Source organism: Ceratotherium simum, chromosome 9 (genome assembly GCF_057802395.1).
Source record: "Ceratotherium simum simum isolate JZ-2026a chromosome 9, ASM5780239v1, whole genome shotgun sequence".
In the NCBI taxonomy this organism is placed as follows: domain Eukaryota; kingdom Metazoa; phylum Chordata; class Mammalia; order Perissodactyla; family Rhinocerotidae; genus Ceratotherium; species Ceratotherium simum.
The window spans coordinates 46,231,994-46,257,917 of NC_141908.1; the positions used below are offsets into that span (position 1 = coordinate 46,231,994).

Below are 25,924 nucleotides of genomic sequence, written 5' to 3' on the forward strand. Positions count from 1 at the left end.
TCACTGGATGTCAATTTAAGAAAAAAAACCTTTTTTATTATAATGGTTGAATCTTTTTTATTGTGATTACTGGATCTTCAGATATTAAGTAAACATTATTAAAAAACCAAATTCCTGGGCCAGCCCCGTGGTGTAGTGGTTAAGTGTGGCGCACTCTGCTTTGGCAGCCCAGGTTCACAGGTTCGATCCCAGGCACGGACCTACCACTCATTGGCCATACTGAGGCGGCAAACCACATACAAAATAGAGGAAGACTGGCACAGATGTTAGCTTAGAGTGAATCTTCCTCACCAAAAAAACCCCACAAAAAAACAAATTCCTTTTAATAGAATGTTATACTAATCAAAAAGAATTTTTTTTTCATCTAAGTTCAGTAGCATCAGAAACTTTACCTCTTGAATATTCATGTATGCATCACCAAGGAGAAGAAAGGAACGAGGGCTGGGCATTCTTCCAGCAATTTCTCTGGAAATCAGACCAACTCTACTTAGTATATTGAATACACATTATCTTCTTCTAAACCAATGAAATAAAAGATAAGCTCATCTATCTTAATTAACCAATAGCCTTCAGAGTACCTTCTACATATCCAACAGCGTAGTATTGTAAAATGTATTGCTGGATCTAATACTAATGCTGGATCAACTATTCTTTTCATTAAATCTCTCCATTTTATGAAATGCAGATAGAGTGCAGATAGATAGTAAATATATAAACTCTCATTATCTAGAAATAAAAGTTTTGTTATGTTTAATTTTGAAATGAGGTGGGAGTAAAGGTACCAAAAAATGATAGGGAGGAAAACACTTATTATCCTCCTATGTATCTTCAGCTTCATTATTCATAAGTCATATGCTGAAATGAATTACCTCAAAAAATATAAAATCTTCTACTTCAATATTTGCTGCTTAGTTTTTACTTGTAAAATTTAGACTGCTAAAGGTCAAAATACCAAAGTTGCTCGAATAATAATGTGTCTTAAATGTATAGTATCTCATTTGACTGGTCTAAAAACTCTATATGAGAAAGATAATTATTATTCCGATTTTACAGATGACACTAAGAGTCTACAGCTCACACGTCAGATCTGCCTGAAACAAAAACCTATGCCTTTAACTACTATATTATAGTGCATTCAAACAAATCAAGTCTATTTTAAATACTTTCATATTACTAGAGATGATAGTTAGTGTTGATCTTTTGGAAACATCATAGAAAATATGACCTTGGAACTCCAGTTCACCCGTCTATACAGGGGGTGCTGTTCAGTGTCTTTGAATCACCCAGCACCCAAAAACAATCTGAGCAGCTTCTGAGCTTTGATGAACCAATAGGACTTAATTCATCAACATTATACTAGGCTCTCAAGAGACAAAAACATTAATTTTCTCTTCCATGGAGTGTGTGTTGTATGTTTCTCTTTTTGTTTGGGGAGAAAAGTAAGAGCAACCCGTGTATGTGCGTGCGCACGCATGTTGTGTATCCCAATAACTCCTAAGAGCATCAGTGCATGACAGACATAACTTTTAAAGCCCCCGCCCTTTCACCAAGGAAAATCTGTAATCCATACCTCAGTGTGGTGTGTACTAAGCCATAATTTTCCTTTGCTATATTATATTGAGTATTAAATATGACCATCTAGCCCCTGAACTGTTGTTACATTACATAATTTTCTTAAGCTATTAGAATGCATGTAATTGTTGCTCTTTTCTTTCCCAAACAGGAAGATTCAGGGTCTAGAAATAATATCTAATGAGGGAGGAGAGCTGAGAAACTAGAATAAGCCATGGTTTGAAATAATCATAATTACTCTGATTTATGTTTTAGGGAGAGTGAGTAACTTGGTTAGAGTGATTGCGATTGGTAGTAGAAGAAGGAAGCAAGAAGCCATTAAAGGATCTATAAAATATCTGTAAAGCAGTTAAAAGGAAGATAAAAATAAATTTGGGAATTAATTTTTGGAGGTAAATGTGTCAAAATATAATGGCTTGAAATAACCATTTACCTATAACAAGTGATATATAACATTTTCTCTTTCCTGTGCTTCAGATATATATCTGCCATTTTTTCTTTGGCCTCTATGAAATACGGCTGTTCAGTGGTAACATTCCGAAGCATGCTTAAAGCCCGCTCAACATCTCCCTGGGCTAGAGCTAAGTCTGCATTAGCAATAGTAACACGCAATTCTTCAGATGTCCCAGAAAATTCATGGATGGCATCTTGTAAAACTTTTGCTGCTTCATGCTGTAAAGATAAAATTAAAATAACATTCAACATATTCAACAAACTACATTAGAAGCAAGGATTTTCTACTAAAACAGAAGGAACAAAAAATGCAAGTATAGTTATGATATTCATGATATAATTGATGGATTTTTGAAAAGTACAAAAATTTAAAACTAAACTCAAAGACCAAATTCAGATGACATTATAAATATTTGTTAGTTGAAAAGTGTTTTCATAACTAGGACAACAGCAGTTGCTATACAAGAGTTGCTGCTACTATAATTTAATAAGCATTTACTTTGCACCCAGCATTGTATTAACTCATTTAATTTTCATAAAAATCGTGTAAAGTAGTTACTATTATTATCCCCATCTTGCAGTAAGGAAATTGAGATTTAGAGAGTTAAGAAGTTAATGAAGGATGAAACCAGAATTCAAACTCAGGCAGCCTGACTCCAAAGCCTAAATTCTTAGCTATGGTCATTACTGCGACTTTGATGGGGTCTAGTCCACAGTCATCCACTGAACCCAATGGCTCTTCATTAAGTAGCAGATTACTTTATTCCTTCTGCTAGGACATTTTTGTTATACCTCAGGTGAAAATATTACCTCATTTCCAAATCTGTATCTCAATGAATCTAAAATGTCATTTATTTTAAAATTCATCTCAACTCTAGAGATAAGACATTCCGATTTCAGCAATGTTAAAATGTGAAAAAAATAGTGCACTTCTTCCTTCCTTCCTCCCTACCTCTCTCCCTTCCATCAGCATTATTTTTTAAAGTATTTGATTTTATGATTGTCCTATGAGTTTCCCAAAGCTGTATTCATCAAGTAGTTCTTTTGTTTTCTCAACTATTAGAATTTCAGGCTGGTACTTTCATTTTATTCCATTGGCATTTGTGTGTGTGCATGCGTGCGTGTGTGTGTGTGTGAATCCTTCTAGGAATTCACAGAATTATAACTATATTATATTATTACCTTTCATGGTAGCCAAGGTAATCATATATTATATACATTATATTATATTAATACATTTCATGGTACATCACACTACATTGTATTATTATTTATATTATAACATTTCATAGTAGCCAACATAAGTACACTGATACTTAAAGTCATCCAGGAACAAACCATGTTGAACTTCAGGAGCCCAGAGAAAGTACATGACTTGGTGCAAAGTAATGAGAAATAACTTTTCCAAACTTTACCACTTGATCAGGGAAATGATTTTAGTTTTTTCATTTCTTACTGATATATATACTTGAATAACAAAGTTCAGATCTGAGCCATTGAATTAAAACTTGTCCTACCTGTTCTCCATTTAAGCGATGAACTTCTACCAATTCAAGAAAGACTGATAAACGATGGCTTGCATCAATTTCAGTTTTTCTGTATTTTGATTTTGAGGAAGCTCCAATTCTCCTCATTCCTGGTAAACTCATTGCCATATGCAGAGTTTTAATTGCTTCTGCTATTTCTCCCATTTTCTTTTGTGACTGAGCTTTTATCAAATGATATAAAGGATATTCTCTCACCTAAAAAAATAATATTCAGAAATACTTCCTTGGAGTGCTTACAACATCAACACACAATTTACAATCCACCAAACATTAAAATAATAGGATCTTTGAGGGCAGTCTATCTGTGATTGTATCCTTGAGGTCTATTTCTGTCCTCTTATTAACTTTCTGATCGTTTATCATATTAAATCAGATTCAGGGAACCTGCCACTATTTAGCATCCTCCCAGGTGACAAACAAGTTAATTAGACACTTCTATCATGATAGATTAGAAAGGCAAACAAAGTTCACAAATACATTTTAAGAAATTATTTGAGTTTTCAGGAAAGGAATTTATCTGAGACTTCTAGTACTAATACAAAGTTATTAGATTTCTAGAAACAGTTTTTTCCTTTCTTTTTTTTTTTAAGATTAAAAATTTCAGGACACTTTAATTAAACATTAGTTTTACCCTTTTATACTACTGTGAAACATGTAGGAATGAAGCTTCTGTCTTTATTCTGGCTATCAACAGTGTATACAAAAAATAAGAGAATGGCAAACTGAATGAGGAAGGAGGAGTCAGAGAGAAGGAGACAATTCAGAATGAGGTGACATGGCAATCATCTAGCATCTAGGATGGCTACAGTCCTCCTTAAAGCTGTGGTTCCAAGCCTTAGTTACCTGTGGGCTTTGTGTAAATACTTTCTTATGCTTTTCTCTCTGGGATTTTGATTCATTGAGGTGGGGCACCAGCACAGGGGGTATGATGCACCACCAGTCCTGAGAACCACTGTCCTAAGAAGCAGGCGTTACCTTATACAAATCTTGCCTGAAACTTCAATTATCTGGTCCACTGAAGGGTTCTCACATAATAGGGCTCAAGACCCTACAAACCAAAGTGAAAGTCTGAGGAGCGCCTCCACGACTCCGGGTAGCTCAGGGAGCACCTGACCTAGGATTTTCCCTAAAGCTGAGGGATATGAGATGTAACATGGAAATATCTTAGATAGAAATCTAGTGTGTTTATATCCTCAAACCACATGACTAGGCACTCTTTGATGATCAGTTTAAAAAGAAGTTACTAAAAACCAAGGTCCAAGAAAGAAACGGGTAATAAAATAAAATCCTTATACATAAAAATATTCAGCATAATGTTCTATAGTTTACAATTATTTTTACATACATTCATTTTTGCATTTGATGCTCACTATAACCACAGGGTATTATTATATGAGTTTCATAGAAAAGAAAACTAAGGTTCAGAGAGAGGTAAGTGGGAAGACCAGACACTGACCCTCAGTCTTTTGTCCCCAAGTTCATATAGTTTGGACTCACTGCTTGAGAGTCCAAAATCTTTTCCATTAAAGAAAGTGTTTATTTGCAAAATGTTACAGGGTAAAATACAAAATCGTTGAATATGTAAACATTTGCTAAAGGTTCAAGGAGGGTGATGTGTCTTTATCCCCTTGAGTCTGGAATACTTACCTTAAAATTATAGCTCAGACAAAGTTCAAGAGACTGAGAACACAATTTGAATTTTTCTTGAGACAAATAAACCTGAGCCATCAGGAGATGAGCATCTGCATAAGAAGGACTGCGTTCTAGGCAATGCTGCAGGTTATTATAAGCTGCTTCAATATCACCTAACGAGGGAAACAAACACCACTATAATTCAAATGATTAAGAGACAGAGATCTGAGAGAGAAGTATTTAGTCTATGGATAGTTCTAGTGTTTGAACTTAAAGTCCTCTGTTCCCAAGGCCATGGTTTAATCTCTATCTTCAATGGTTAGCTTCCTTTTAGTCCACATGCAAGAATATACTTGTAACTCAGCCACCCCTTGGTCATAAGGAGCAAATCAGGGAAAGTGTATGAAAAGACCAGAACTGATCAGAACCACTGTTACTGAGAGGCATATAAATATTTATTTATTTTCCTTGTCAAAAAAAATTTGTTTATTTATAATTTCATTAAAATAAGTTATGTAAAACATAGAAATTTAAATAGCCATAATGTGACAGTGTCACATGAACAAGGAGGATTTAGTTTAGTAATCATTCTTGGCCAGAAATTTTATTACAGTACATAAAATAACAAGGAAGGCATTTGGATATATTCCAGAGATTTAGAAATATGAGTTATAGGTTTAAAATACCTTTAAATAACAACTAAAATATGAAATGTTTTGGAAACACATGTACTATACATCTGGGAGTAGAAGGAAATGATCAAGATTAAAGTGAGTGGAATAGTCGAATCTACCTTGGGCTGGTAGATGGGGTAGGAAAAGGCTCTTCAGAGAAACAACAGCATAGACTAGGTGCTAGAAGTTTCTTGTGATGTAACTCACACTGATCTGCATTTAGCCATCTCATAAATTGGCCTTAAGTAGGTATAGCTAGGCCAACTCCCCATGCAACTTTGCTAGGAGAATGAGGGAAGAAGATCCTAAATTAGTTTTTGTTCAATTATTCTCCTTAACCTTACCTGACCCTTCAACAGATAAAATAAGGCTTACAGTCAGGGCTTCCAGTTTCCGAAGGCTCAACCAACTTATAACAGAAATCCATTTAAACATAAAACATTCTTCTTAGAGACAGAGGATTAATGGACAAAAATCTGGCTGAGGTAGCACAAAAACTTACTAAATACAGTGTTAAAATTTGTCAACTAACCATCAAGCATAATACTGTAAATATTGGATTCTTTTTCATTGTGATGCAATCCAACACTTAGAAATGTGCAGACAAAAAGGGAAATGGGAAGGTTAAGCATAATAAATGTGCATGCAAATTACCACTCGCATGTTGTTTTAGAAAGGAGGAGGACTAAGGAGATAACTTGAGAAAAGAGGTTATTACTAAGGAGAGAAAGCACATAGAAAAGAATCAGGGTTTGCAAACAAGAGACTGAAGAAAAGGAGGACTATGTGAATAAGTAATTGTGATGAGAATCTTTTTTGTTTCTTTTAAAGGTAAGGGGGAAAGATGTACGGAGTGAGTTAGCTTCAGACGGCCACTACGTATTTAGAAATGGAGAAATGAGTCATCATTTTTGATAAAAACATACCATATCAATAAAGATCACATCAACATCACATTCTTATTAAAGAGCAGCCCAATTTCTCTTGAGGGAAAAACGAAAGACATTTCTGTCCTGCAGATCTGTATAATAAAGAATTTGGCTGGCCTTGTCCCAGGTTCCAGGGAAGGAGTCTATAAATCTTGGAATGTCCCAAGTGATAGGAGTGTCTTTGTTATTCGTGGTGGGCCCTGACAGTTTATGCTAAAGATATGACTCAGGATGGGGGCTAGCCATGCCAGAAAGACCAACCACACAGTAGGAGGGTTGGGACTTTGAGCCATGTGACATCAGCCTGACCTGCAGGGTAGGGGAGCTGGAGATTGAGTTCAATCACGTGGCCAATGATTCAACCCATGCCTACGCAATGAAACCCTAATAAAAACTCTGGGCATGGAACCCTGAGTGAGCTTCCTGGTTGCTAATGTTCTACAGGTATTGTCATATATCGATGTGTCGGAAAATTGATGTGTCATAACTCCACAGACATGGACGCTTCACATCTGGGACCCTCCCAGACCTCACTGTGCTGGTTCAGGTTAATATTCTTTGTATAATAAAACTCTAATCGTAAGCATAGTGCTTTCCTGAGTTCTGTGAGTCATTCTACTGAATTATTGAAACTGAGGGGAGGTCATAGGAACCCTCAAAGTTGTAACCAGCTAATCAGAAGTGCAGGTGGCCCTGGGAACCTCCAAACTTGTGGCTGGTGTCTAAAGTGAGGGCAGTCTGATGGAGGATTGTGCCCTTAACCTGTGAGGTTTGGGCCGACTCCAAGTAGTTGCTGCTGGAAGTCATGGCAGTTGGCAATTTAGCAAGAATACTGCTATTTAGACATGTGCCAGCATTATTTCAAATTATTTCAGGCTGCTTTTTTTTTTTAAATGGAGTTAATACACGAGATTTTCATTCCTAGAGACTTAGGCAATTAAGTATTACTATATTGAGACTGATTTATATCAAATTTCAAAATAAATAATGTATGTTAATAAATTAATCACATAACCCAAAGTTTCAGTTTGATCATCACCAAGTAGGTGATACCCACTCCAGTTGGGAAGAAAGTAGAAATGTCATGTGGCTCAATCATGGAACTCAATCAGAAGAAGGTATTATACAGTCACTTCTCACAACTAGAGTATTTGAGAGGTGAAACAAGCTTTTGAGATGATCTAGTTCTTTTTTTTAAACAATTAAAACTGAGATCCAAAAAAATGGTAAAGTCAATCTCTTAACTCTTTCCATTATGTATACGAAATAACTTTTTATGAGAATACCTTTAAGTTGGTTTCTGCCCTTTAGGACTTTATAAACTTAATTTACTTTGTCTAGCATTCAGCCAGCAAAGGTAGATATATAAGCACCATATGATTATCTATTCTTATGTATCTAGTCATACATGTGTTTGTATCCTAAAAAGCTAAGGTTATAATTGAGGCTATTTTTTTTAGTTATACATAACCAATCACAGAAACTAAATGTAAATTAATCAACAGATTTCATAAGCGCCTGAAACCTGGTACATATCACATTTGGTTATGCCATTGAGTCAACAACTGTGAATTAAAGACTAAATTATTATTGCCAGATCCTAGGACCATCAGATGAACTTTTTTTTAAGTGGTAGAACTGTATTTTCCCAGCAATTCACCAGAACCACAAAAGTTTATAGTAATTTTTAAAGAATTAAATAGTAAAGAAAGTTATGCAATTTTATTTTGGATAAAAATTACTGATCTGTACACACGTAAAATGTGCATTTTATGTGACTATTCTCCATACATGTGGAGTGCTTAGTTTATACTTGTGTTTTATCAACATCAGGATACAAAGGTTATTTTAAGTGTCACGCTTACCTGACAAATATTTCACTTTTGCTATTAGGAAGACAGCTTGCAGAAGACCTGGTACACTTCTTACTATAGTCTCCAGGATTGAGGTACAACGTCGGAGCAGTGGAGAAAGAGGTTGCCCAGGACTTGCAGGCTAAACAAACAAATTAGAAAAACATTTTAAGTTTATAATAGCATTTAGCTAAAAACAAATCCACATTAATTGTAATGTGAATAGTAAAACCATATATTTTTCTAAAATTTTCTCATTCCATTTATTGCTCAATATCTTTACTATGATTGGACTAATACTAATTTATCTCCCTGGGATCTATGAACAGGCTATGTAAATAATGACTTTTGTTCAGCAAAATAATTACGAAATTATTATACAATTACTAATTTGATAACATATGAAAGGAGTATATCTGTTCAAAAACTTTATCAAGGAAACATATCTGTTCAAAAGAAACATAACTAAGAGGTAAAGTTTCTTGCTGGAATTGAGAGTCAGGGCAATATAAGTTTTAATTCTAAACCTGCCTTATGATTTACTCAGTTCAATAATTTTCACTACCCCTAGAATATTGTAATGTCAGTTCTTAGAGTATTCAGATTTTGATTTCCTAGTAGAAACCGGAGGGTAGAACACACTCATGTATATGACACTAAATGTCTCACACCTTCACATTCCCCATGTTTCTGCATGGCATGTTGTAGATCCTCAATTTTTTTTTTTTTCCTTTTATCAATAGTGAATATGATAACTAAAGCAGTACTAGACCATTTGTTTATTCTTTTAATGGCTGTCTACTCAATCAAGCTTTATCCAACGGTTATCCACTCACAACTTAGAAATGTGATATTAGAATTTAAATGTCAAACGTTCATTCTCCCTACTTTGCCCTACTAATGCTGTTTCCTTTATCTGAAGTTTGATCCTCCTCATTCCCCACCACACACACATTCTTCACTGGAGTGCAGTCTCTTACTGACAATCACCCCTACAATGAGCTGTTGTTACTGACAAGAAAGTCGCATCTTCTCACAATGTTGAGGCATAAAAACATGTGTGCTCAAAAGGATTTTCAGAATATAACCACTGGTGCCTAGAATACTTCAACTTCTTAAAATTTCTACAGCACTTATTACATACTGTAAGTTATTACTGCAATAAAATTTAGCATTCTATATCTTACACAGTTCTGTAATAGTTTCATATTTAGTTTTGCCCCTTTATAGGACTAAGGGAGGATTAGAATTTTACACTTCCTCACATAGTAATGGATACAGTATAAATTCTTAAAACATATTTATTTTTTCAGCACAACTGAAAATAATGAAAGCATGGGTGATATGCTGAGGTTCTGATAAAGTTCTTTGCCACTTGCTAAGAATTAGTTATTGAAAACAACCATCATTTTTACCGTAGTTTCAGAGTGAATCATAGGAAAAAAACAGGACTTACGTGAACAATCTCTAAGATAACATCTGTTGGAGTAAAAAAAACAACTATATATATACAAAAGGGCCAAAGAAGCAGGAACAGACTGTAGAGACAAGTACGCCTTTCTGATATTTCCCATGGAAACAGCATTATAAATGCTAATTAGGTTCTATCATGCTGATAAAGGTTATATCATGAAAAAATAGGACGACCCTGGCCTAGGGACTCAACTACCACTGACTACATTATTTCTTGCTCCAACTATTTATTCTCAGCACAGCTGCCAGAAAAATCCTTTTAAAATGTTGAATCGAATCATGCTGGAAACCCTCTGATGTGGCTCCCCATTGTACTCAGAATTGAAGCCAGAGAAGTTACAACTGGTCTCCTGTGTGATGACCTCTCTCTGACTACCCCCTACCCCCTCCTCTTCACTCTGTCCCAGCCATACTCATCTCCTTGTCCCTTCCAGCCACTGCACAACTCCTCCTTTGCCTGAAACACTCCATACCATATTTCTACATGACTCTTTCAAGTTTTTCTTCAAATGTTACCACCTTAAGAAGGCCTATCCAGACCACTTTAAGTCATCTGCTTACTGTCTATAAAAAAAGAGTGTTGACTAATGGATCCATATAAATCTGGAATGAACTCTCTGGTAATACTACAGAGGGTTAGATCCTCAGTTCTACTCAGAACTAGATAAGGCAGATGATCTATGACAATAAAGATCCACATAAAATAGATGACAATCAGGATCCAAAAGGATATAGTAATCTGGAATTATGGGATGAATCTGAGCAAACAAAATTTCATAGGGATAAATGCAGAGTCCAAAGGTACAGTGAATAACAGATCTAAGGACTTTAGTTAACTGTTAATTCAATAGGGGTCAATAATGTAACATGATTCACAAAAAGAAAGCTGGATGGACATCGAGAATTAGGGAGGAGAAGGATCTAATCTAGGTTGAATCCATATTTGCAATAGAGAGGTCAAATCTATATTTGGAATAGAGAGCTTAATGAGAGGCACAGACAAATTCAGGATATCCTCAGGCTCACAACCAGGGTTCTCAAACTTGTCATATAAAAAAGAAATGGTTGAAAATTTGGAATTGTTTAGGGGAACATGAAAACTAATTTCCAAAATCTGAAAGTCTGTTTCATAAAAAGAAAGAGGAATGATCCTTGCTCAGACTAAGTAACTGGACTTGCTCCACGTCACTCCAGGGGGCAGAAGGATGACCAGTAAACAGGTGAACTTTTTAACACAAAGCAAAGTCTGACTTAACACAGGAAATACAGCTTAATAATCATAGTTGTACAATAAGAACTGCATTTTTGAGTGCATCCAGAGGTGGGATGGGCCCTTAATGAAGATATAATAACTACATTCAAATATAAGGTGGGTGTCTGAATTAGATGACTTCTTTTTTTTTTTTTCCCCCAAAGCCCCAGTAGATAGTTGCATGTCATAGTTGCACATCCTTCTAGTTGCTGTATGTGGGATGCGGCCTCAGCATGGCCAGAGAAGCGGTACGTCGGATCCGAACCCCAGCCGCCAGTAGCAGAGCGTGCACACTTAACCGCTAAGCCACAGGGCCGGCCCAGATGACTTCTAACAGTTCTTCTAAACTCAAGATTTTAAGATTTTATGAATTACAAATATTTGTAAATCAATATATTTATTAGTTGAGAGCAGTCATTACTATAAATATTCTGATTAAAAACTAGTCCAACTAACAGATACAAATACAAATTTTAAGATGCCGACATAGTCTAACATGTGTAAGATAATTTATTCGCACCTTTTTATAAAACATCATGTAAATGCATCCTTGAAAATAAGTCCCAGAATTACTTACCTGCATTGGACAGAAATTCAGGTATTCTGTAATAATTTCTAGCAAGAAATCAGGATTTAACTTCTCAAAATACTGTATGCCAAGAGGTAAATCTTCTAAGTGTGAAAAATGAGTGTCCAGGACATCATTTAACAAATTAATAACTTCTTCTTGTTGTTTATTTTTCTTCATAGCGAGAACTGCATGTAAATAGGTTAATTCCTGGAAAATAAGTAGTTTTCATAAATTATTCCATTCAGTTATAAAGCCATTTATTTCTACTTAGATTCAAATGTATATGAAGTGCTATTTATGTGCAGTATTTGTTCAAATTTAAGTATTAGCTTGGATGGATTTTTAGAATCTGGTGGAAGAATATTTCAAGTCTGATTTTGCATGGAGGTAAATTAATAAATGTGATTACATATTAAAATCAGTGTACATTACTCCTTTAAAGCCATTACTAAATAATAAGACATTTAAAATTTCATATTTTATAAACAGTAGCTAGGATCTACCATCTGATAAAATAAAATACTATACCGCAGATTTTCCAATAGACTGCTGAATTTCACTAAGGAATTCTAGCTGCTGATCTGCATCTTGTAATTGCCCTTCTATTAATTGACATCGGATAAATCCTAAAACCAAACAGGACAAAAACAGTCAAAGTCCACATCATTTCAGGCATCCACACTTCAAACCAACACACACAGTATTAATAAAACAGGTTTTCCCCCCTTAATACATTAAAGTTTTAGATTAAAAAAAAAAGAATGAAAAAGAAAAGGGTGAAACAAAATAAAATGAATTACTTTGTACCCACATAAAATCAGTTACTAAAAACTTCATAATTTAAAGGAACTATCTCATAAAATCTATTTTTTCAAGGTATCATTTAAGAAGTAAAAATTTTATTTTTAAAAATATATTATTTTTTCTGTTGTGGATAGTGGAGAATAGTTTAATTTTAGAAAACCACAAAATACATTTTTTCTTCAACAGCAAGGATTAAAAGCAATTATTACTCGCACCTATATGAGGAATATTTATAGAAATAGTTATAATACCAATCAGTGCCGGGACACTGGTTTCATTAAGCGTCATGGCAGTCTTGTACCACTTCAATGCCTCTTTAACTTTTCCTTGTAAAATCATTTGGTATCCAAGTTCTGTAGCAAATTCTGATTGCTGAGGGGTTAAACTAAAAGCTCTTTCTAGTAATGTCTGAATTTTTTGAAGAATGAGTAGACTACGTCCACACTAAAAAGAAAAAAAAAATTTAAGTTTGACTAGAACACTTCTATTCAGGCGGAAGGATTATTTTTTTCTAAATATCTATGTATTATTTGTACTTCACAGAAACAGAATGAAGGAAAAAAATAAAATTATTTAATCACCAAAGAAAAATAAAACTTCTCTATATACTATCTAGAGACAGTGCAGCAGGAGTTTATATCCTATCAGAACTTAAATATCCTAATGAGTAGTGCTTTTAAAAAATAGCTATCTTGGGGCTGGCCCTGTGGTGCTGTGGTTAAGTTCACATACTCCAATTCGGTTTGCAGGTTTGGATCCTGGGTGCAGACCTACGCACAGCTTATCAGGCCACGCTGTGGCAGGCGTCCCACATAAAACATAGGAAGATGGGCACAGATGTTAGCTCAGGGCTAATCTTCCTCACCAAAAAAAAAAAAAAAGCTATCTTGCAACATATTTCTAATGAGGTTGCAGAACAAGTACATTTTTTAGAACACTTTTCTCAAGCTGTCTCATGATTGTTTTGCAAATTAGACAGGAAAATCATTACTTAAAGGTTATATATATATTTTTTATTGAATCAAATACAAGGACAAGGATGTGCTTTCTCCCTCAAGACAAATGTGCCACCAGTGAGAATATTTCAAAAGATCATGCCTTAGAATCTTCTTGAAAAAAGCTTCAAAAATATTTCAAGAAACGGCAGTGCTGTAACAATAAATATATAACTTTTGAAGACAACAACTTTTAAGAGGAAAATACTTACTAAACTGTCTGAATTTTTGTAAACTGATCAAAATAATATGTCTGGAAATAGGTATAAAAAAGGGTAAATACCCTCTCTAACTCAAACTTTTTTTTTTAACAGTTTTATTTATGACAACTCTTGTCATAAATCCCATGCTCTTATTTATTTTTTATTTTTGTGAGGAAGATCAGCCCTGAGCTAACATCCACGCTAACCCTCCTCTTTTTGCTGAGGAAGACAGGCTCTGAGCTAACATCTATTGCCAATCCTCCTCATTTCCCGCCCCCGCCCCAAAGCCCCAGTAGATAGTTGTATGTCATAGTTGCACATCCTTCTAGTTGCTGTATGTGGGACGCGGCCTCAGCATGGCCGGAGAAGCGGTGCGTCGGTGTGCGCCTGGGATCCCAACCTGGGCCGCCAGTAGTGCAGCACGCGCACTTAACCGCTAAGCCATGGGGCCGGCCCCAAACTTTTCTAATTGCAGGGATTGTTTTCCTCTAAATTTTACACAATCTGACAATCATTGGTTTTAAATAAGAGAATTCAGTTTACTCATGTCATTTCACAATATCCTTGATTTTTTCTTTCAACTTTGTATTTACTAAATATTTTACTTCATGTCTACTTTTTTCCTTATTTTTTTTTCTAGTTTAATTAAGTAACTTTTCAATCCTCTCATTCCAGGTATTGATTTCAAGATTCTGCTGCCTTTTTCTATTCCATTCCTGACTGTCCATATGGCAGATATTAGGATCATTATATGAGTCATATGTTCAGGTGGTCCACCGTCACTGGATCTCTTCTGCCACCAGGCCATCATCCTGACTACACGTTCGTCATTGCTTTTAGTGTAAGTAATTTAATGTCACTGGTTGAATTATACTAATCTATGTTCCTCTAAACCTGATTTAATCTAAAATGTTGGTAATGTAAGCAATTCTGGGTCTCTGAATTGCATTTAATTCCTGGTACTTTTGTCCCAGTAAATTGTGAGACCATACTTAGGATGAGCATCAGGTTGGGGCTGCATCAGACCCTCTTTAGGTTACTCTAGAGTTTCTTAAACTGAGATTATTCTCTTGGGTATTCAAGCTCTCCTGGGCGTTGTTTTTGCTACATGATTTAAAAAAATAATTTTATAAAATTACAACTCATATTGCCACAAAATATCAGCACACATGTCTATATCTGTCTTTACATTTGTTTTGGATCAGCATAAAGCCAAGTCTAATTTAAGTAAGATGATGGTTTTCTAGTTCAAGTGGTAAACAATGGTGGAAGAACTGAGTCTTCACGTGATATATGAAGGTAATAGCAAGCTAAACTCAAAAGAACCTGTACTATGTAATCCAGCACCCTGTTAATACTGGACAAGAGGTATTGCAATTTTTTATTGTTTTTATTTTTATTACTTTGCAATAGTTCATTACAAGAAATTGAAATATGATAAAGTAAAAAAATTGGAAAAAAAAAAAGATTCTGCTGTACTTTTCTATTCCATTCCTGATTACCTTCTCTTTACTAGGTGCTTCTAATAAAAACATTTCTTTATTATGAAAAAAATAAGATACCAACCATTTCCCCCACCAAAACAGTCTATTATACACTTTAAAACTTTTTTCAAATAGTTTTTAAAAATAAAACAAAACAAAGAACAACTCTTGTCATAAATCCCATGCTCTGATGAAAATAAACCACTTTCTCTTTCCTTTGCCTAGAAGGCACTTCCTCATCCTTAAAGGCTCAACAAGTGCCACTTCCTCCATGAAGCCTCCGTAATGGCTTCTTATAGTTGGAAATTATCTCCTCCGAACTGCCTTTCTTAGGAATGTATCACATGTTTAGATACATATTGTATTTTCACTCTAGGCCATATGCTCTTGGGTGCCTCAATCTTTGTGACTTATTTTACATTCCCAGCTACTGATAACAAAGCTCTGGTACATGGTAGGCACTCTTACAGTTCTGCTGAAGGCTACTGTGATATTATAAAAAAGTTGAGCATTCTGTGGTTCCATGGCATCCAGTGCATTTCCTAAGTTTTCCAGCTTGGTGGCAGCCTACAACAAAAGTATCCATTTTTTAAAAAAACTAAGAAAAAAAGAACATAATACATGACATTTAGACTAATAAATATTATTAACATTTTAAAAAGTCTTTGCTTTTATAAATTCTCTCTCTTCTAATGAAATCTTATATGTTGCCAGATGTATTAAAAGTTCTTTTAAAAATCTCAATAATTATCAAGAAAGAATTGAGCTCCAGAATGTGTTTCTTTAATTTTCATTACTGAATGGAACCTTTGGGTAGGTAAAGATACCCACAATATTCAATTAACTATACATACCAAGCTCCCTCTCCAACAATTAATTCATGACACACATGAGATATGAGTAATAATACATTTATAAACATTTAATATTATGAGATAAAACTTTGGATTACCCATATAGCCTGGTTTATATTTAAAATATTTTCTACAATAGAAAAATCATTAAGATACTTAATATAAGTAATTTCAATGCCTGGAAAATTTACTGAAGAGTTGCCCCTACTAAGATTCTTCTAGTATTTACTGAAGTACTTATTAGGTACCGTCACATTAACCAATTTAACTAGATTAAAGACAATCCAAATCTACTACTTGCTATAATACTATTTGCTTCAGATACATTTTGGCATTCCATAATCCAGTACATAGTCAACGTGCTCACTACTAGAGAAACATGTGCCTTATTATAATGTCCAATGGGATTTCATCGCAAGCCCATTTAACCTATGCAAACTCAATTAAATTGTAAAAATACTATGAATTATATTTTGCATATGTATTCTTCCATACCCAGTATCACTGGTTACATTAATCATACATATTATTACACAGACATTTTATATAGAAAACCACATAAACTGTAATAATGATCTAAGGGATTTTTCAAGGGTCATTTTAACTATATAATGTTTTTGCTTTACTACTTGATTTAAGAAGTTTACCTCTTTGTTAAAATGTATTTCTAGAAATCAACTAAAAACTACCATGACAAACATTCTAAAAAAGCACTTCAAGGCTCTAAAGTATGTACATGTATGTGTGACTACATATATTTTTAATACAGGAAACTTAAAATAGTACAGTACAACTTACCTTATCTATATCTCCCTCCCTACACAAATAGTAAAGAGCCAGCATTCTTAGTGCTTCCACATTTTTATTATCTTGAAGCAATAACCTGCAGAAAAACATTTCACTTAATTTTGAAATAAACTTATGTATTTTCTTTTATTTGAAGGCTTGAAAAGTTGGTTTGCTGATCTGACTAGTTCACTGTCAAAATAAGCAATTCTAATTAGTAAAATGATACCTCCTTTATGAAAATTATCAACCACATTATTCAAACTAAAAAAAAATTTCTGAATCTTAATTTTTAATATGTTTAAAAAAAATATGAGTCGATTGTACCAGTCTCATTAAATCCTTTGGCAATCCTAAATAAAGTATCTGCTAACCATACACAACAGTATATTAAAAGAATAATTCACCTTGACCAGGCAGATTTACTACAACAATTCCAGGAAAGCAAAGATGGGTTGAATAATAAAAAAAAAATCTGTTAATGTAATTCACGACATTAAAATAGATTCCTATGTGATAAAAATAAATTAGAAAATATTATGAAAAAATAGCCTATTAATAAGAACAGCTCCCCCTCCTCCCCAGAAAAGATATAAACTCAGTAAAAAATATGCAAAAGCTATAAAAACTCCTATAAAACTTTACTCAAGGACAAAAGGAACTGAACAAATGAGGTAACACACTAGGTTTCTTATCGTGAATAGTGTGGTCCACTGACTTATTAGTTCCAGTTTTTCCACGCTCCTTGAATACACGCCTTCTGCCATGTAACTCAGCAGTTCCTCCTACAAAAGCTGAATTTTATGTTACTGCTCCTTGACTATGGACTGAGGCATTTTTCTTATATTGGCCAATGGAATGTGGGCAGGAGTGGCAGTGTGCCATGCCTAAGTTTCAGAGGCCTCGTATATTTCTGCTTGTTCTCTTGCATCTCTGCTGTCACTATGAGAAGAGCTTCCTCTGGGTAGCTGCTGCTCTTTGGCTCGAGCCCAGGGAAGAACACCCAAGAGCTGACCGGAGCTCAAACTGCAACAAGGCGCCAGGCCTACCCAGCTGGATCTGAAATTTGAAGCAGAGCCCCACCCAAGCTGGTCTAGATCAGCCAACCCTAGACGACCCACACAAAAGTGAGAAATCAGTGCTTATTCTCATCTCCTGGGATTTGTAGTTGTTTGCTATGCACCAATAGCTGCCTGATGGTAATAATCATTTGGGGTTAAAAAAAATTATCCCCAAATAATCTATAGATTTAATGCAATTCAAACCAAAATCTTATAAACTTTCTTTTCTAACTTAATAAGTTAATTCTGACAGTCAACTGCAAAATAAGAGTCAAGAAAACTACCAAAAAAGAAACAACGTGATGGAGAACTTGCCCCAAAAGACATCAAAAAGAAAAAAAAGATCAGTCAATATACAGGAAAAAAATAGCTTTTAGCATAAAAAAGATGCTCAATATCAACATGATCAAGGAAATGAAAATAAAATAAGGTACCATTCTTACTCTACCAGATTTTTAAAAAAAAATAACAAAAACACCACACTGATAATAGCTAGAATTGGTGAGGACAGGGGGAGGGGGCATTCAACAGACTATTGATGGGAGTATAACTTCTTAGGAGAACAATTTGGCAGTGTCTATCAAAATTTCACATGTGTAAACCTGAGGCAGAGACTCTAATGTGTCTCCTCAAATCCATTCTCCACTTATTTGCTTGGGCGCATGGCTAGCCAATATTTCCCAGTCATCTTTGCAGTTAGACATGGCCAATGTGAAATGAAGCAATATATGCCATTTCTGGACCTTGGCTTTTAAGAAAAGTGGATTAACTCCTCCACACTCTCCCCTTCCACCAGCTAGATACCATCGTCATGAGATTTTAGAAAACAGCAGAGCTGCAAGATGGAAAGAGCCTGGGTCCTTTAATGCCAGTGTGGAGGAAGGCTGGCTGATCAACTCTAATACCCACCCAAAACAGTTACATCTAACAAAAAAAAAATCTATTTTATTAAACCATTATATGTTTAGATCTATTTTTATAGGATCTTAGCCTACCCTAACAAATGCAATACCCTTTGATTCAGTAATCCCTCATTTGAGAAACCACCCTCCAGAAATACTCCTCTGTGTGTAAAAAGGTGTGTGTGTATGTGTGTGTGTTCACGGTAATATTCAGAACAGTGAAAAACTGGAAACAGCCTAAATGCCTACCAATGGGGCAGGATTAAATAAACTATTTGTATGTTCACTTTATAGCATGGCAATCATTGATCATAAATAATTAAATATATCCGTGTGAATGGATATCCATGAAATACTAAGTTAAAGAAAAATCAAGTCTAAAACTATGTAACAAGTCTATTTTTTATTTTACAAATGCCTTCCAAAATATATACACATATTTTTATACATTATATACATAAGACAAACATACACACACACACACACACACACACACACACACACACAATGCCTAGAAAAGAAATCTGGAAAAATATAAACATCACATAGTTACTAGCACCCAAATTGTGGCCTCCAAACATTATTTCCTTCTAAAAGTGATTAGACTGTCTGTCCTGGACAATGGCTGATAACTATCTGGGGCAGTAAATACAAAAAATGACCCTGGTACACCTTGCCATACCAAATAGCAAGGAAACTATCAAAGACTACTAAAACCATGTCAAAAGGACTTAAGAACAATGGTTAAGAATAGCCTTGAAGGGGCCGGCCCTGTGGCTTAGCGGTTAGGTGCTCGAGCTCTGCTGCTGGCGGCCCGGGTTCAGATCCTGGGTGCGCACCGACACGCCGCTTCTCCGGCCATGCTGAGGCCGCGTCCCACATACAGCAACTAGAAGGATGTGCAACTATGACATACAACTGTTTACTGGGGCTTTGGGGAGAAAAAAGGAGGAGGAGTGGCAATAGATGTGAGCTCAGAGCCGGTCTTTCTCAGCAAAAACAAAAGAGGAGAATTAGCATGGCTGTTAGCTCAGGGCTGATCTTCCTCACAAAAACAAAAACAAAAACAAACAAAAAAAAAAAGAATAGCCTTGAAGAGGGTATTAATGGCCAAAGATGAGACAGTTTGAGCAATTATAATAACCGAGACAGAGCATAAACTTCATGAGGTCAGGGGTATCTGTATGTGGGTACAAAAGAGTGTCTATCTTAAAACAGGTACTCAAATATTTATGCAAATCAGTAAATTCAGTTTTTAAAAACAATGCAGTGCTAAGTTTTTCCTCCATTCTATATTGTTTGGAAAAATCAAATTTAGAAAAATCTTATGATAAAAATATTCACACAGATTTTCTTTTTTCTCAAAATTATAACCAGATCCAAAGATATTTGTGTTATCTTTTTTACTCAACCTCTGTGCTGTCTCAACCGTCTGGTCCCAATCCTGTAGGGCTAGTTGTAGTTTCATTTTCTTTACAAAAGCAGGATGGAAACTTGGAAATTTCATGATTATCTGGTTTACAGTCTCCAGAGCACCTGAATAATTCTGGCGCATCTCGAGGCACTGTGCCTAATGGGAGAAAGAAAGTGACATCAAAACTGTGATCATATATACCAAGGTTCTCAAAATAGTTATCCTAAAATTGGTAGAATACTAGTATTTAACATTTTCTATATTTTTGTTTTCTGACTTTTCTGGAGGGAACAGTTGTCACTTTTATAATGAGAAGAAATGTTTTTATCAAAACAAAATTTTCAAACATCACAGAATGAAAAAATATTTTATATAAGTAATTTTGTTTTAAAATCCTCTTTTAAATAACTGAGAAATATGATTACAGGATAAAATTATTAAAAAATGTTTTTAGAAACAACAAAAGATTGTTTCTATTTAGAACAAAAAAATTAGCTTTTTAAAATAAAATATTTCCTGGATATTTGAAAATAGCATCTAAAACTAAGAGACTTAAAAAAATTACTTGCAGGCAAAAGAATAAGCAAAATAAACTTCTAACAACTCCCTCTACCTCAACATTTTCACTTCTAGGAATTATCTTAAAAAAAAAAATTGGATAAGATCACAAAGAAGCATATAAATTATATTTATGGCAGAATTAATTTATAACAGAAAAAATAAAAATAACCCAAAATATCCATACAAGATTTAATTATATCTATTTAATAAAATTTTAGGTGGCTATTAAAAGTGATTATGTACATTTGTAGATCTATATTTACCGACATGAAGAGATTATCACTTATAATATAACAGTTTGTCTCTAATAGTGATATTTACTTTTAATTCAGATATTACTGTATTCTGAAAAAAATTTTTACAACGTCCATGTATTACTTCCACAGTCAGAAAAAATAAAGCTATAAATATATTTAGTGCCTTAAGAACAGATAATGATGCATATTTACCACATATCAGATTTTTAAAAATTTGTTTCTGGATCTCCTTTAGGAATAAATTTAGTCCTAGAATACCTCAGTTCAAAATGAGTATCGTCTCAACTGATTTACAGTAGAACAGCAATATATTCCTGAAATCAGTTTCAGATTTTATTCCCATATAATTAAAGGAAAGTATGAGAACCACTCAAAGATACCACTGACTTTGTCAAAATAAATTTCTCAATAGTTGACTATAACAGCAAAAAGATTAATGTCGATAATTTTTTTAAATTACATATGCCTAAATAATCGGTAACGTAAAATAACAAAATCATGCTAAAAGACCTTACATGTGTCCACATCTAATATTTCCTTAGACCAGCACCTCCCATATGAATGCAGCATACCCAAGTAAGTGAAACTAAATTTGCTGTATATTTGGTTCACATCATTCCTAGCTGTAATCAGACTAATGCGACCTTCCTGTTGAATTAACTGAAAAATAAATACACAATTGGAATGGTTATATCAGAAAAAGAATCTACACCAACCTTAAGTATAGGAGGAAAAAGGTAAATCCCTCCTAAGCTGCTTATATTAACACCTTAAATAGCCCTACCTTAGACAATTATCAATTAGCTTTTCTTTAAGGAATAGAGAGGTATAGAAATGATGAAGAAAAACTTTATTAAAAAACTTGCTAAATGCTCAGTTCCTCTAGCAGTACCAGTAGGTAAAACTGGAGTCCAATCAGCCTGAATATTAGATGTACTGGCAGCAAAAATCTGAACAAGCTCACTAGCCACAGAAATTGACAAGAGTACTACGCGGACATTAACAATAGCCAAGACACCATTCCTTTCCTCTTTTTTTTTCAAATCTCCCCAAATTACTGCTTACCTAATAGACTTTTTCCTAACATATAAATTTCTTTTTGCTGAATCAAAATTGAATTTTTTTTTTTTTTCCTGAGGAAGATTCGCCCTGAGCTAACATCCATGCCAATTTTCCTCTATTTCGTGTGTGGGTCACCACCACAGCATAGCTGACCAGTAGTGTAGGTCAGGGCCAGCATCCAAACCCAGGCCGCTGAAGCGGAGCGCGCTGAACTTAACCACTAGGCCACAGGGCCGGCCCCTAAAAAAATATTTTTAAAGTGTTTAGAGGGCATCAAAGAAACAAAAGGGTCCAAATTAAATATTTCCACCCACCAATGATTTCTAATGACTCTCAACTGCTCATCCCTCACAATGTAAGTTGGATTATGTTATTTCTCTTTTCATTGGCTGCCTATCTATCCGATTCAAAGTAAAAGCCAAAGGCTTTATGGAAGCAGCCCCGCCTCTCCTCATCCCCCCATGCCCACCTTCTTTCCCTCTAGCCTTCACTTCTCTCTTCATTCCACTTTAGTCTCCTGGCCTTGAAATGCCTTGAACATGGCTTAAGGTATCTGAACTTATTATCCCCTCTACTTGTAATGCTTTCTCCCAGGAAAGGCTTAACTTTCATCTCTTATAAGCCTTTGCTCAAATGTCACTTCCTCTGACCACATCATTTAAAATTGCAAGTTCATATCCCAGCTCTATTTCTTCTCCTTTCCCTGATTTATTTTTCCAACATACTTATCACCTTCTAATATACTACATAATTCACTCATTTTATTTACTGTCTGTATCCACCAATAGAATATAAGCTCTATAAAAGCAAGATGTTTTCTTTTGCTCAGGGCATCCCTAGTATCTAGAGTGATGTCTTGCACATATCAGACACACAATAAATGTTTGCTGTGTAAATAATGTACAAAACAACAAAACCTATCCAGGATTCAGGAATTTGGTATGGAATACATTTCTTTAGTTTACTGTTCATTGTCTTACACAAATGCGAGACCCTCCTACAGTTAAGAATTAATAAAAGTAACATGAAAATTATCCTTTTTGAAGAGTTTCATTGGGTTTCAAATATATTATGATTAAATTTGAAAACATGATTTATTTATCCTAACTCCAACTCACCTTACCCAGCAGAGCAAAAATGTCATTTCCATCTTGTAATCCTTCTTCAAAATACCTTAGTGCTTTTTTAGTATAAGGTTCTTTTCCTCTTGTAATATCAAGCCATGCTCTCAAAACCTGTCCCTGTAAAACAAATTAACTCTAATCATACTTCCATTTCTTTGGAAATGAAATAAATGTTGATGAAAAAGGTAAATCTAATATTTTTTTTTGCACTTAGTAATAAAAAGTACTCTATCAACTAATGTTATGAACAATAAAAGTCTGTGCAGTAAAATCACTTTCAAACCCTTGCCAGCCTAGAGTCTTGGGAACTATATTTTATTATGAATTTCACCCTTTAAAATCACTACTGTGCTCAATATTAATAATTAAGAAGCTTGTCAAATATTCCATTAATTCTAACTAATATTCTTATATGGGACTTTGCTAGTAGGTTATTATCTATAATTGTTAAACATGTAATTCAATATATAAATAAGAATTTGTTACCTCTTTTTGGGCAAACAGATCAAATGAACTAAAGTGCCTTGCTTCACACACATTAAAAATTAAGATAATTTGACAACTATCTCCTTAATCTCTGGGGCCAGTCCAGTGACTTTTAAATGAACGGATAAATGGCCTCAAAAATTAAAAACTGAAGAAGTCATGGATGTTTCCCTTCAGAAATGTTAGTGAGCCAATGGGCTATAAGGTTTATAGGATTGGAAATTAGTCAGATACAGGTTGATTATTTTTCTTTTTAATGTCAGATAAAAAACTGTAAAATCCACTCTTCTGTCAAAAATTTCTAGGTTAATTCATAAATTTACAAATCTTTAACTAAGATTAGATTTACCCCCCGTATTTCTTAAAAAGACAGATAAGAATACTAAAACAATGCTACTTCGACTCACTAGCTCAGGGTCCCTACTCAAAGTGTTTCCACTCTTGTCTCTGGGTGAATGATTTCCAAGCTTTATTCCTAGTCCAATACCTCTTTTAAACTTTTTTCTTCTTTTTCCAAAAGCTCATCTACTATCTCCATCTCACTGTTCTGCCAGGGCCTGAAATATAGCACATCTTCAGGCAAATACATCACCTCTTCCAGGACTACCTTCTCATCCCAACATATTTTCTATTCATGTTAACTGGTCTCTGAGTCATACAGGCTTAAAACCTCAGAGAGACATCTTGATCATCTGACACCTCAATACTTTTCCCCCGACTCTTCATAATCAGTTGACAAGTCTTGTGGGTATTTAATAATTCTCAAACTCATACCCACTGTACAATATTTTAGTATAGACCCTCAAAACCTTCTGCTGGAAAGTACTACCTTCTTTTGGCTACATTCTAGTTTCTTCCCAGGTCATTTCATCCTATAAACCATTGTTAAATTAATCTTCTGAATTTGTACTCTAATAATATCACTACCATAACTAAAAACCTTCAATGACTTCTCAATGCCTATCAAATTAGATACAAATTTTTGTACCTAGCTATCAAGATCCTTCAATTTGCCCCAACCCATCTCTCCAAGCTTTTCCTCCAACCTCTTCATCTATGTACCCTGTGTTCCTGCGAAATGTGAGCTTCTCACTGTACCCAGAACCAACAGTCTCCTTGTTTTTCTCATTTCTATCTATTATTTCCCACCTTGGGAGTATAGTATCTACTTCCCTTTTCCATAATCTTTGCCTGTGGAAACGGGAGCCATTCTTTAGGGTTTAGTTTAAATGCTACTTCCTTCAAGAAATTTTTCCTCATTCTCCTAACACTTATAAATGTGATCACTCCTTAAGTACTTAAAATAGCGCCTAGCACAAAGTAAGTGAGCAAGAAATGTTAACTATTATTTTCCTGTACACTTTCATCACACCTCTCTCATACCATTTGTAAATTTTCTGACAATATTAGCTGGGTATGTGCTCTATGCTACTACCAGATGATCCAATCATGAAAGTAAAGTTTATATCTTCCTTATCTCTGTATTATTAACAGTGCACATAATGGTGCCGCATATCTAGAGCAATTCAGTAAGGACAATGGCAGGGAAGGAAGGAAAGAGCCAAGGAAGGAAGGAAGGGAAGGAACCAGGGAGAGATCTTTCCAAGAGTTAATAAACAGCATAAAAATAAACAACCTCAGAGAACCACAAATTTACAAAATAACAAAATATTAAAATAAAGCTGTTATTTATAAAGCGAGACTAGAGGTGGCAAAAACAAAGATTTAAACAGCAGAGGGGCCGGCCCCATGGCTTAGCGGTTGAGTGCTCACGCTCCGTTGTTGGCGGCCCGGGTTCGGATCCCGGGCTCGCACTGAGGCACCCCTTGTCCGGCCACGCTGAGGCAGCGTCCCACGCACGTACAGCAACTAGAAGGATGTGCAGCTATGACATACAACTATCTACTGGGAGCTTGGGGAGAAAAAGGGAAAAAAAGGAGGAGGATTGGCAACAGATGTTAGCTCAGGGCCAGTC

The 25,924-nt window shown here is 34.9% G+C and overlaps 1 protein-coding gene across 5 annotated transcripts in view; it reads right to left on the reverse strand.

Annotated features, from left to right (window-relative positions):
* Window positions 1-25,924, reverse strand: part of TTC21B (tetratricopeptide repeat domain 21B) — a 73,467-nt gene that overhangs the window by 40,123 nt on the left and 7,420 nt on the right. For all 5 annotated transcript variants that reach the window (XR_015553213.1, XM_087435334.1, XM_087435333.1 and 2 more), the window contains 12 exons: window positions 23,458-23,580; window positions 20,458-20,615; window positions 17,095-17,179; window positions 15,911-16,009; window positions 13,012-13,204; window positions 12,485-12,582; window positions 11,963-12,163; window positions 8,673-8,802; window positions 5,220-5,377; window positions 3,543-3,767; window positions 2,006-2,244; window positions 393-465 (listed from right to left, as the gene is read on the reverse strand). Coding sequence is in view for 4 of the 5 variants with exons in the window: in XM_087435334.1 (XP_087291460.1) it covers window positions 393-465; window positions 2,006-2,244; window positions 3,543-3,767; window positions 5,220-5,377; window positions 8,673-8,802; window positions 11,963-12,163; window positions 12,485-12,582; window positions 13,012-13,204; window positions 15,911-16,009; window positions 17,095-17,179; window positions 20,458-20,615; window positions 23,458-23,580 (1,782 nt within the window). In the remaining variant the exon portion in view is untranslated. The remainder of the gene's footprint in view (window positions 1-392; window positions 466-2,005; window positions 2,245-3,542; window positions 3,768-5,219; window positions 5,378-8,672; window positions 8,803-11,962; window positions 12,164-12,484; window positions 12,583-13,011; window positions 13,205-15,910; window positions 16,010-17,094; window positions 17,180-20,457; window positions 20,616-23,457; window positions 23,581-25,924) is intronic.